We start from the raw sequence: 13995 nt of genomic DNA, 5'->3' as shown, positions 1-13995 counted from the left end.
TGACCCATCCCCCGAAGCGAGTTTTTTGGCAGAGGTTTGCGGTGAACGCTCTCCAAGCCGAACCGCTCAACTGAAATCCTAAAACTGAAAAGATTGTTGAAGAAAAATGTATTGTAGTGTACTTGAACGGATCGGTTTCCCAATGAAAAAAATCTTTACAAAAAAAACATGTTCATCAAAAAGTTAAGTTTTGTGGTGTTCAATCGAAAATTTTTGTATAAAAAGGAACCGTTTAATTACACGAGAATGTAAATACAAGCAATTAAAAAAAATTATGAAAATCGGATGAATAGTTTTTGAGATATCACGTTAACCGCAACGGTACCTTTCAAAAAACTTAGTTCCGAGATAAATACGTTTAAAGTTTAGTGTTAACTTCATTCGCGGAAGAACAAGCGCAATGCGAACGGCTACAGTTTGGAATCTGGTGCTCCGATCTGGATGAAATTTCGCACAGGTATTTTCAAAAGTATGTACTTTCAGAATATTTACTACATTTTTTTTCGATTTTTTGAGTTCCAACTTTGTATATAACAACTTAAAGGAAAAAGACTTCTCGATTTATCAACAAGTTTTACTTTGCGCGGATTTCGCAATTAACACGGTTTTAGAAAAAATATTGTAAGTCCTCTTGACGATTTTTGATCAAGTTTTTTTGCACGGATTTTGCAATTAACACGGTTTCTGCTTTTATTCCAAGACCTTTTGAATGCATAGAATTTGGAAGATTTTTGGAAAAGTGGAAAAGGCGATCTTGAAGATTCCTTCTGGACCACACTTCAACATTCTGGCTTCTTTTGGAACAGTATTAACGAGTGGACTTCAAATGTCCATGTCTGAGCCCATTTTGAAAACTAAGATGACTTCCGGTTGAGTGGAATTTTCTAAAACCCCATCAATATGGGTATTTTTGGAACAGAATTGATGAGTGGATATCGATGTTTAGGGCCATTTTGAAAACCAAGAAACCCAAATAATATGGTATTTTTGGAACGGGATTGACGAGTAAATGCCAAATGTCGATGTCTGAGGCCATTTCGAAACCATGATGGCCACTTCGGCTTAGTAAAATTTTCAATTACTAAAACAATGTGACAATTTTTGGAAGAGTGTTGATTAATAGATACCGGATGTCAATTCCAGAAGTCATATTTTAATCCAAGAGTGTGACCAAGACTGGAAACTTGGGACATGGAACTGCAGGTCGCTTAACTTTATCGGGAGCACTCGCATACTTGCCGATATAGTGAAAGACCGCAAGTTCGACATTGTGGTGCTGCAGGAGGTGTGTTGGAAGGGGTCTACGGTGCGGGTCTTTCGCGGGAACCACACCATCTACCAGAGCTGCGGCAATACACACGAGCAGGGAACAGCTTTTATGGTGATGGGGGAGATGCAAAAGCGTGTGATCGGATGGTGGCCGGTCAGCGACAGAATGTGCAGGTTGAGGATCAAGGGCCGGTTCTTCAACATCAGCATAATTAACGTGCATAGTCCCCACCTCGGAAGTAGCGATGACGACAAGGACGAATTCTACGCGCAACTGGAGCGTGAATGCGATCGCTGCCCAAGACATGATGTCAAGATCGTCATCGGCGACATTAATGCTCAGGATGGCCAGCAGGTGGAATACTCCAAGAACATGGCCATAAGGACCTTATTCCAGCACCGCTTCCAGCATCAATACACCTGGAGATCACCGCAACAAACAGAGACGCAAATTGATCATGTTCTGATTGATGGACGGCACTTCTCGGACATTATCGACGTAAGGACCTATCGGGGCGCTAACATCGACTCGGACCACTATCTGGTGTTGGTTAAATTGCGTCAAAAACTATCCGTAGTGAACAGTGTAAGGTACCGGCGCCCGCTGCGGAATAACCTGGACCGACTGAGGGAAACCAACGTCGCGACAACGTACGCGCAGCATCTTGAAGCAGCGCTGCCACCGGAGGAGGAGCTCATCGATGCTCCTCTCGAGGACTGGTGGACCAGGACTAAAGCAGCCATAAGCAGCACTGCAGAGAGCTTCCTGGGATACGTACAGAGGAGTCGACGGAACGATTGGTTCGATGGCGAGTGCCAAGAGATATTGGACGAGAAGAATTCAGCACGCACAGCGATGTTGCTTCAAGCCACTCGCCAGAACGTGGAGTCATATCGACGGAAGCGAAAACAGCAGACTCGTCTTTTTCAGGACAAAAAGCGCCACCTGGAAGAGCCTGAGAGAGAGAGGAGATGGAGCTGCTGTACGGCTCTCAGGAAACACGGGCGTTCTTCAAGAAGCTGAATGACTCTCGCAACGGTTTTGTGCCGCGGGCCGAAATGTGTAGAGACAAGGAAGGTGGCATCTTGACGGACGAAGTGGGGTGGTCGAAAGGTGGAGGCAGTACTACAATGAACATCTGAATGGTGCGCAGGCGGACAATCGGGCGTTCGAGGAGGACGATTATGTCAGTGTCGCAGCCGACGGGGATGTATCGGCGCCCACGATGAATGAGGTTAACGAGGCTATTCAACAGCTCAAGAAAAACAAGGCAGCTGGTAGGGATGGTCTAGGAGCGGAACTCTGACAAGACTGATTAAGGCTACGATGGATGGTGTAAGGGTTTGTGTCAAAATGTCGGGCAGTCTCTCGGGCCCGTTTGAAACACTCAGGGGACTAAGACAAGGCGATGGGCTGTCCTGCCTGCTGTTCAATATAGCGCTGGAAGGTGTAATGCGAAGAGCGGGGTTCAACATGCGAGGCACGATTTTCACGAGGTCCGGACAGTTCGTGTGCTTCGCTGACGACGTGGACATAATCGATTGAAACAAGGAGACGGTAGCAGATCTGTATACCCGACTGAAGCGCGAAGCAGCACGAGTAGGACTGAAGATAAATGTGTCTAAGACGAAGTACATGCTGGCTGGCGGAACCGATCGCGATAGGGAATGCTTGGGCAGTAGTATTACGATCGACGGCGATGAGTTCGAGGTGGTTGACGAGTTCATCTATCTAGGCTCATTGGTGACTGCGAACAATAACACCAGCCGGGAGATCAGAAGGCGTATTATCTCTGGAAGTCGTGTTTACTATGCGCTGCTCAAAACTTTGAGATCCAGGAAGCTTTACCACCGCACGAAATGCGCCATGTACAACACACTGATTAGACCGGTGGTTCTCCACGGGCACGAAACGTGGACAATGCTCGAGGAGGATCTGCAAGCACTCGAAGTCTTTGAAAGAAGGGTGCTGAGAACGATCTTCGGTGGTGTGCAGGAGGATGGCATGTGGAGGAGAAGGATGAACCACGAACTTGCACGACTCTATGGTGAGCCAAGTATCCGGAAAGTAGCTCAAGCTGGAAGGGTACGGTGGGCGGGGCATGTTGCGAAGATGCCGGACAACAACCCCACCAAGTTGGTTTTCACCTTCAACCCGGCAGGTACAAGACGGAGAGGAGCACAGCGTTCCCGGTGGCTGGACCAGGTGGAGCAGAACCTGGCGAGTATCGGGCGCCACTGACCGAGTGACGTGGCGGAATATTGTGGAACAGATTAAATCATGTTCATATGATGTACAATCAGGAAATCTCATATTGTGACAAATGTCAAAGTGAGCTCAGATGCCAAATTTCACATCATTTGGACAATTCTAGACCTTCGCCCACTTCTCTTGAAATTGGTGCTATGCGAAAATATGGAGGAAAAATATATTAAATGCTATAACTTTTGAAGTAGCAATAAGAAAATTACAATTTATACCTCCATTTAAAGGAAATAACCTTATTGTTAGAATGGAGATTTTCCTGTTTATATAAAAATACGGAAAAGTGGGGTACTGGGTCATTTTGACCCCAAAGTCTCCTTTTTTTAAATTTTTCTGCTCCGTGGTGCAAACCATACATATTTTGCAGTTTTCTAATGTAAAAAAATCTCAGAAATCGAACGAAACCTTTTTGACTTTTGTCCAAATACGAGAAGTTGGGGTTATAAGGCTTTTTATCATTCATATTAAATTTTATCATTTTCTCGTGCATATATCTGTATTATTCTTCATTAAATTTTCATAAATTGTACCTTGTTGAACGTGGAAAATCCTTAGAAACAAAATAAAAAATAGATTCGTTACCAGTAAAAAAATTGGTTTAAAATTATTTTGAGTTTGAATGTACTTTAAAATTGAAACTAGTTTAAAATTTCACAACAAGTTGAAAATTTTCGGCGGAGTCCGGATCCCCGGACCCTCCTCCTGGGTCCGCCACTAGTGTTTCACCGCATCTCAAGTTCGTGGTTGTTGATCCATTGTATGTATGTGAATATTTAATATTCATTTCTACAATTATATTAACATAACCAACCATGGAATCGTAGATTGGACAAAAAATAAAGGTACAATTGCACCACTAGATAGATTAAAACAGGTTTTTGATTCGTTTTTGAACCTCGCAAAAACTCGATGATCTCTAGCAGTCGAACCAACTCAAATTTGAGTGAATCCGTTCATAAGCCCATTTTCTAGTCATATAAATGTAAAATATACAAAATTAAAAGTATATTTTTGTTTTACACTGAATAATTACACTAAATAATCAGAACTATCTAAGGTTTTAAAATGACGTCAGACCTCTGGCAACTACATATTTGTCAATCAAGTTCCAAAACACTGCACGTTATCTAAGTTATACAGAATATCACTAGGCCGATAGTCGCCATTTTGTTTTGAAAAATGGCCTCAGACATTGTTCTCAATCATGTGCTCATTAGGCACGCGCTGAAAATATGCATACTATTTGTTTTATAGAAAATTTCTTTAGACCGGAAGTCGCCATTTTGATATTCCAAATGGCCTCAAACATCGATATCTGGCATCTACTCGTCAAGCCCGTTTCAAAAATATCCATATTGATTAGGACTTAGAGAATTCCACTAAACCGGAAGTCGACATCATGGCTTTTAAAATGGTCTCAGACATCGTTATTCGGACAACCATATTATTGTAGTGCGGGCCTAAATGATCTTCAAGCCTCTGGGTTTCAAATCAATTTCTCCGGTACTGGTGAGACAATAGATAATTTTTAATTTTATGTGGGACTAAAGGAAACCTCAAGATCAGACGCTTACCTTTTTGCAAAAATCTTCGAAGTAATTAGAATAAAAGCAGAAACCGTGCCATTTGCATAATCCGTGCAAAAAAAAAACTTTTTCAAAAAACCGTCAAAGTCTTTTGCTTTGAAAAGGACATTTTTAATAAAACTCCGAAATCACCTCTTTTCCTACAATCGTCTAATTATTTTGCATTGAATGCAACGCGTTTTTTTTTGCACGGATCGGATTTTAATTATGGGAAAGCAATTTTATAAACTTCTAAATTATATAAATTAGACTGGTTCAATTTTTGACTTTTAGTTCCACCAGGCTCTACTGATTCCTTTTATGGCCCTTAGTAATTGTGCAAATTTTGGTACCGGTTGGTTGTGTCTACGGACCCTCCAAAAATTTTAAAGTTTATATGGAATATTTGTATGAAAAATCGGTTAACATTGAAAATAAATTCTTAAAAAATCACCTCATCAATCAATTAATCAAAACACTATATATTTCTAAAGGTATTCTTCTACTGAACACATTCAGGGAACATTGCAAGTTTATGAAAATTCATTGAGAAAAGTTATTAAAGAAGCAGTATGACTTCAAAACAAATGGATTTTATTAGTAACCATAGCAACCCTGTTTGAATAGCTACATCGTTATACAAGAGTAAACTAGACTTTTCACCTACCGCTCGCGTATGGCAGATGCAGCTATTCAAACAGGGTTGCTATGAATAATAATAAAATCCACTTATTTTGCAGTCATGCTGCTTCTTTAGTTAATAACTTTTCTCAGCGAATTTTCACAAACTTACAATGTTCCACGAATGTGTTCAGTAGAATACCTTTAGAAATATATAGTGTTCTCATGAATTGATTGATGAGGTGATTTTTTAATAATTTATTTTCAACTTTAACCGATTTTCCATACTAATTTCCATATAAACTTTGAAATTTTTGGAGGGTCCGTAGACACAACCGATCGGAACCAAAATTTGCGCAATTACTGAGGGCCTTAAAAGGAATCAGTAAAACCTGGTGGAGCTAAAAGTCAAAAATTGAACCAGTCTGTTATACATATAGTCTGATGTAACTCATTTCTTTGAAAGTTATATGTCTAAAACACGTCACGTTTTGACAAAATCACCCATATCTCAAAAATTAAAAAAAAATCTAGGGCAAAGTAATAGCGTTAAATTGTCACGTTAGACTTTATGTGTGAAACTAGCTGAAATAATTACAGTGAAGATCCGTTTTCATCAGCCACTTGGTGAATTTTAGGCTGATAAAACGGGAACATTGGCAATATCGGGACATATACCTATTTTACTTTCTTGTCAAGAAACCGAAGCTCTTAAAATATTCTTATTTTTTCCCTAGATATAGCCTCATAACCTTTCCCGATTATTTAGCTTAAATTTACCTTAAGGGTGTCAAAATTTACAAAATTAAAAAAAATAAAAAAATATTTTTTGCATATTTCGGATCTCTAAGATAAGAAAAATATGCTCAAGAAAGGATTTACTCGAATTCAATTTGGTTCGTCTGCCAGAGCCCATCAAACTGCCAACTATCAATTTTCATATGAGGCTGTTGAAATCGGGTGCTGATAAAATAGTCACTGTATATGATATTAGTGCACATACATACACAGATAGTACAATTCTATTCTAACCATCAAAAAGATTATGTTAAACTGTCAAAATAAATAAAAATATGAATCTCCCAAATTACGAAACCTTATCCACACACATAATGAGGAAATGTTGTTCAGTTTTAATAAAAGTTAAAATTTGCTTTCTGGGCCACTGTGCAACGGAATCCTGGAAATAGGAAAGAGTTTTCCTTTCCCTTCGTTAACGGATCTGATTTCACGAAATTTCCAAGAAATGTTCATCATCGAGGCCGTCCACAAGTAATAGCCATCTAATTAGGAAAATGCCTAACGGAAAATATACGGAGAAACAAATACCGAAGCGAAGAAAAAAAAAATGGCGAAAATTTACCTTTTTAGTGAACATACTGAGAAAAGATATGTCCGAATTCCGACTTCGTGTAGCTCTTCTTCATAAGAACTCTGTGCTTTACAAACCGAGTCGAATTAATAAAATTACTTTGCTGACCATATTTTTGACATCATATAGATGAAATAAAATCGTCATACCAGTTGCTCTTGTTAAGGCTGTTTCTTCACGAATTTTTTTTTATTAGCGGCGCTTTTCATTTAAGCGGATTTTGAAATTTACGCGGTTTTCATTTTAGCGGTTTTCATATACGTGGCCTGTATCCCCCGCGTAAAAAAACCTGAGTGTACAGAACTCTCGAAACGTGCACATTGAGAATTGATAGCTGCTCCTAGGCCCCATTCGTTGATTCTCTGTGCAATTTCGCTTGTTCTCGTCAATCACGGAGTAGCAACTACGAATTGTCCGGTCATCATTCTCAATTGCTCATTTTTGCATTTTTCGTAGCGCTTTGAAGCCAAAATCCGATTTTCGTCAAAAAAAATCGGTTGACATGTAATTGTAAAAAATGAATTGAACTGTGTGAATTTTCGAAACGGATGGTCCGGGAGATTTTGAGTTATGGTGTACCCTGCATTTTTTCGAGGTGCCTCTTAAATATTCATGCCATCTGCCCAATTCTGCAGTGAAAATTTTATGTTTTGTTGTTAAATGTTTCATTTTTAAACGGAAATTTACGAAATAGACTAACACTCTCGGTATCATTAATTTTTCTCTCGTTATTGTAATTTTACCATTAGAAATTTAGGGTTGCTTTTAGACATGTATTGTTCTCGAAACGTTTCTGATGAAACAATAAATATTTTCTAAGTTCATCAGAAACTATTTCCATCGTATGAAGTTAGTAAAATAGAACTTTGTTAGCCGCAAAACGAAAGTATTATGGTAGTATACAGATTCACCGTTCGTCACATCTCATATAAATATGTTTTATTCTATTGAAAACTGAATAAGTTACTTTGTGTTAGATTTACGCACAGGTTATTTGTTGAAACATTGTACTGTCAATTCCCATCGACCATGAGTATAAATGTTTTAGTTTAGTGTTTTACAAACGTATTAGTACTACCCTCTTCAACAGACTGTAATTAGCCAATGGAAATCAGAATCCTAAAATTAGTATGTCTATGTATTTTACATGGCAAGTAATTCCGGTTTGATATTTGTAAATATAAAGTTCAATACAGAAGTATACAAATTCGGTGCGAGGACATTTGTCCGAATGCGACACTTGACCGTGTAATGAAAATTGCTATTACTAGGACTCATTGATTAACTCACTGGTAGGAATGAAAATTATAATGAAGCAACTTCGGCGTATGCGAAAATTAAACTTGCATAAAATGATGTAAAAGTTAGTTTAATTAAGAAAATAAATTGCTTCAATCCCTGGGCAACTTTTTGGCTGATAGGTTCGATTGGGTTACTCGAAATCGAAAAGAAAATTTATTGGAATGTTGCAGCTAAGGGATTCCAGGAGAAACCGGCCGACCACAAAATATGACCATCATCGATTCGAACGAAATTTTGAAGTTGTGCTCAGTTTATGAATCTCGTTATCATTTTCTCTGACAATTGCAATATTTTGATACAAGAGCAATTTTTTAAAAGAGCGTAAACATTTCTACGTGCAATAATTTCATTTTTTTGTTCGATTACTGTATTTTATACAGCAAAACTTTCTGAGGGAGAGTTTCAGAGAATGAATATTTATGTGCGCAAAAAATATACACTGAAAAAAATGTTGTGTCATTTTTCACAAAAGCAAAAATTTGTGTTAAAAAATTAAATTGTAAAAAAAACCATTTTTTCTAATTTTTTATATTTTGTCAATAAAAACCTCAAGAGAAAAGAAACATTTTGAAAGTGATTGTAAGATGGAGAACTTATCGGTAAAAAAGTTTTTCTAGCAATAACTTTATACATTTTCTTCAAATTTTATGCTAATTGACATACAAAACTGTAATTTTATTACAGATTATTTATTATTCTAACTCTCATTTTAAATCAAAATGTATTTAAAAAAAATCTTCTAAAATGCGATAGTTTTTGAGATATTTAAAATTTTGTTCCAACAAACATAGTTAATTCTTGTGATTATACCCTTTTTAAAAGTTATTCGCGTTACCCAATTATAAAATGTCAAAAATCTAATGTTTATCGTTTTGAAGACGTAAAAGTAACTTTTTCAATATATTTTGATCATGGAGAAGCCTTCAATACAACCTTTGACATATTTTTATAATTCATACTATTTGCAGTCAAAAATTCAATTTTCTTTTTGAATATCATTCTAAGCGCTATTTTAAATCAAAATTCTAATAAAAAAATTTCTGAATTGTAGTAGTTCTCGAGATATTTCAAATTTCGTTTTAACAACATAATTCTTTTGTTTTCTTACGACCTTTTCTGAAGTTATTCGCATTTCTCCATCAACAATAATAACTTTTTCAAAAGGCCCATAACATTTACTGCAACTTTCTCTTTGACATCAAGGTGATATTGTAAACCATTTGAAAGCTATACGAAAACAACCAAAATATGATCGAACTATTTAGTTTAATCATAAGACCCTATGGTTCACTAGTATTTTGTTTGTTTTGGTATAACTTTCAAATGGTTTACAATATCACCCTGATTTCAAAGAGAAAGTTACACGAAATGTTATGGGCCTTTTGAAAAAGTTATTATTGTTGATGGAGAAATACGAACCACTTCTGAAAAGGTCGTAATAAAACAAAAAAATTGTGTTATTAAAACTAAATTTGAAATATCTCGAAAACTACTACATTTCAGAAAATTTTTGTTATGAGCATTTTGATTTAAATAGCGTTTAGAATGATATTCAAAAATAAAATTGTACTTTTGACTGTAAATAGTAAGAATTATAAAAATATGTCAAAAGTTCATACTGTGTTGCGTTTCGGCTTCGCCTCATCAGAAACCAACACTAACTTATTGTCGGAATAGATTAGCGCCGGCTTGACGCAAATCCCTTAAAACTAAAACACACTTTGTATTTCAATCGAACGACTGATCAAACGTGATGTCCCGTTCAAGCAGAAGTTCTGTTTATGCCGATGAGACACAGTGAAACCGAAACTTGTCTTGGCTTAGCAGGCCTATGCGAAAGCACTATGCTATATTTCACCCTAAGGAGGAAAATTTGGTAAAAACCAGTCTTTGTACAGGAGGGCACGCAACACAGTATGAAATAAGGATTTGTGCCCTCCTGTACAAAGACTGGTTTTTACCAACAAATTTTCACCCTAGCGAAAAATTTTGGTTTTTACCAAATTTTCCTCCTTAGGGTGAAATATAGCATAATGTCAAAAGTTGTTGTTAGAAAAAATTTCTTTATTGAAAGCTTCTCCATGATCCAAATACACTGCAGAAGTTTCTTTTACGTCTTTAAAACGATAAACATTAGATTTTTGACATTTTATAATTAGGTAACGCGAATAACTTTTTAAAAGGTTATAATCACACGAATTAACTATTTTTGTTGGAATAAAATACTAATAAATAAAATTACAGTTTTGTATGTCAATTAGCATGAAATTTGAAAACATGTATAAAGTTATTGTTAGAAAAACTTTTTTACCGATAAATTCTCCATTATACAATCACTTTCAAAATGTTTCTTTTCTCTTGAGGTTTTTATTGACAAAATATAAAAAATTATAAAAAAATGTTTTTTTTTTACAATTTAAATTTTTAACACAAATTTTTGTTTTTATGAAAAATAACACAACTTTTTTTTCAGTGTATATGTTTTTCGCACATAAATATTCATTATCTGAAACTCGTTCTCAGAAAGTTTTGCTGTATAAAATACAGTAATCGAACAAAAAAAAAATTGAAATTAATGCACGTAGAAATGTTTACGCCCTTTTAAAAAATTTCTCTTGAGTCAAAATAATCTTACTGATTGTGGAAAATGATTAGTCTTCCATGCCGATGAAATGTGTAAGGTTTCATAGGAATCTAAAATGGTCGGTCAGGATTTGAATTATTTTCGGACGGATCTTTGTGGAATTAGGTAAGAAACGAAACAGCACTATTGCTTTTAATCAGACTTCCCATGAACATTAGTGTGGGACACGGTTATAAAAAAAAATAAAATTTTGCTCCGAGCAACTTTTTCGGTTCCATTTGGGTCCTAGAATAACTGCAAATTTTAAACTCGATCAGAGAAGCTATATTTGTTTAAAGTTTACAAGGCATTTCGCATGGGAAAATTAACTTTTACAAAATAATTCTTCCAAGAGTCGCTCATTGCATCCTAAAAATAAATCGAAGCGTGATTTTCATAGAAAATTTGTAAAGGAAATGAAGTCTCAAAGACCGCGAAACGATCAGACACTTGTGAAAAAAGTTATTAAGCAATAACCAACTAATGCTCTGAAGGTTGATGAACATTTCAATGTTCATTGCATAACTGCTGCTATCGTGCTAGAAAAAAATGAATGTTTTATCAATCGTAGGAACATCATCAAGTTAAATTTCTCATAAAAAGCACATAACAATTTATTTTTAGGAGGTATCGAGCGACTTCTATGGAAATTATTTTGTAAAAGTCAATTTTCCCATAGAAAATTCCATGCAAACTTTAAGCAGTGGGCGCAAAAATATAGTTTCACTTATCGAGCTAAGAATTTGTACAGTTGTTCTAGGACCCAAATGGTACCCAAAAAGTGGCTCGGAGCAGGCTTCTAATTTTTGTCGCACCCTAATGAACATCGACATGTTTGTACGTGTGTAAAAAATTTCGCTCTCGCGTTCAACCTCAAACATGCTTCGTCTCGATGAACTGGTTCGCTTCGAACATCGAACCCAAGCGAACGATATGCAAACTCTAGTTCAAACACCCGTGTGCGTACTCCAGGTGCGCACATGAGAACGAAACGCACAAGTCAAATAGAGTCAATGCTTGTAATGATGAGAGTGAGAAAGAGAAAACTGGTGCTATGACCCTACGTGTACGCACACCGTGTACGTACATGGAGTTCGGTTGTGCAGGCGAACATGTACATGAGTTTTGGTACGAAATAGCGTGCTTGAGTTCGTACACGAAGTGTACGATTTTCGCTTGGGAAGACCGCTTTTAACATTCCATCGTGAGAGAAAAGTAACAACACGCAGCTTTTTCAATAGAACCCCATCCAATGGGGTGTTTTCTGCGTAAAACGTGACTGACGAGAACGAGAACCTATCATGCTCATATTCGTTATTCTTCATTTTGTTGGAGTTTAATTTCAAGACTGCCTATTACTTTTTTGTTACAAACGAACAACTGCGACCAATATTTGGGTCTATTGTGGTAAAGATTGGCTATGTAATATGTAATTAAGCGTAATGCAGTATACAAAAATAATTTTCCCAAATGAAAATATGTCCAAAAATCAATGACAGAGACTTAGAATAACCTGATGAAATATTTTCATACGAATTACGCCAATTCATTTCATTTCTGTAATTTTCAATTGGGTCATTAAATGAAAAATAATATTTATCTTTTATTACGTATAGCAATTAGAGCATAACCTTTTAAATGTGAGACTATGTATGTGGAACCCTTAATACTTCAGAACAATTTTAATTGACTTTCTAGTGAATGACAAGACACCTTCGTTTGATGCTATTGGCATTACTTGATAATGGTTACGTGGGTTAGCATTGTTGAATGATAATTCAGCAAAAGGATAGAGCTCAAGGTAGTTGAATTGAAGGTTCCATTAAATTAATAAATCATTTTACGTAAATAAAACAAGCTTGACGTCGTGCAAAAGATACGTTGTCAAATGCATTGAAAAAGTTTTAAAACAGCATGTATGACTTAATGACCCAATTTGAACCAGATTCTAAATCCTGGAATGAGAGAGAATAGAGATAACCAATATTAGTATTTCTTATATAAAAGGTCTGATCAAGTTCTTAGGGTAAATCAGTCTTCAAAATAAACTCTAACAAAATAGGGATTTTTATGTATCCAAAGTAGCATTTGTACACAGATTCCTCTCAGTTAATAGTCTCTAGATTTTCGAATCAAGTATCGGACGGCCAAATGTCGTAGCACCTGGAAAATCTCTGTAAATAGCTGCAAAGAGTGCAAGAGTCATTTGGTCGATTTCGCGTTTTCGTTGCTAAGCTTCGCAGTCCAAACAAGCAACAGTTTGTCCCAACAAATCAAGTCACCCGAAGCGTGTTGCCGTTGCTGGTCAGTTTCCATAGATAGCGCTTGCGTCTTCGTTGGTTGGAGCCAAACCGGAAGCACTCAAGGTCCTTTTGATTCGCGACTGACTGTACCTATATTATGCGAATATTATATATGTGTGGAGTCTGTGCACGTTTGTGTGTATGTGTTTGCGTGTCAGAATCGTAGGGTGTCCTTACTCGTGGAGACCATTTAAACTCTTTTGTTTTTTGATTTACCGCAGATCTGCGGCCATATTGCACGTTACCTCGATGAGCCTATTCGAATGTAGGCTTGCCAGGGAAACGAACCGAAACCGGCATCGTCACCGCCGACAATCCGCCGCTGAGCTGTCTGCTTCGCTAGCGAGATACCACAGCCTGGAATAGGGGTAGAGAAAAAACAGATCGGATATGGTTAGAGGCTGGGTAGAAGAAAAATGGGCTATGGGCGAAATGTTTAAGTAAAGCACAGTATATTTGGTTTTCCATTTGAGCACAAGCAATTAAGCGAGAGGCAGCGAGGGCAATAGGCAGGAATTTTAAATGTGTTAGTCAAGCTTGAAATGAGATGTTTTGGTGGCAGGTAGACTGAGCATGCACGAGAAATGTGTTAAACTGCGAAATAAGAAAGAAAATCAGCTAAAGTCAATTTGGTTGATATTATAGATTGATAATTAATCGGAACGTTTAAAAAT

General features: G+C 36.8%; 1 protein-coding gene across 8 annotated transcripts in view; it reads right to left on the bottom strand.

Moving 5' to 3' along the window:
- Positions 1–13995, bottom strand: part of LOC131681647 (uncharacterized) — a 202024-nt gene that overhangs the window by 25732 nt on the left and 162297 nt on the right. For all 8 annotated transcript variants that reach the window (XM_058962566.1, XM_058962565.1, XM_058962567.1 and 5 more), the window contains one exon: positions 13567–13678. In XM_058962566.1, the coding sequence (XP_058818549.1) occupies positions 13567–13678 (112 nt within the window). The remainder of the gene's footprint in view (positions 1–13566; positions 13679–13995) is intronic.

This window comes from Topomyia yanbarensis, chromosome 2 (genome assembly GCF_030247195.1).
Source record: "Topomyia yanbarensis strain Yona2022 chromosome 2, ASM3024719v1, whole genome shotgun sequence".
NCBI lineage: Eukaryota > Metazoa > Arthropoda > Insecta > Diptera > Culicidae > Topomyia > Topomyia yanbarensis.
The sequence above is the reverse complement of the archived record's forward strand: the minus strand, read 5'-3'. Positions and strand labels throughout refer to the sequence as shown.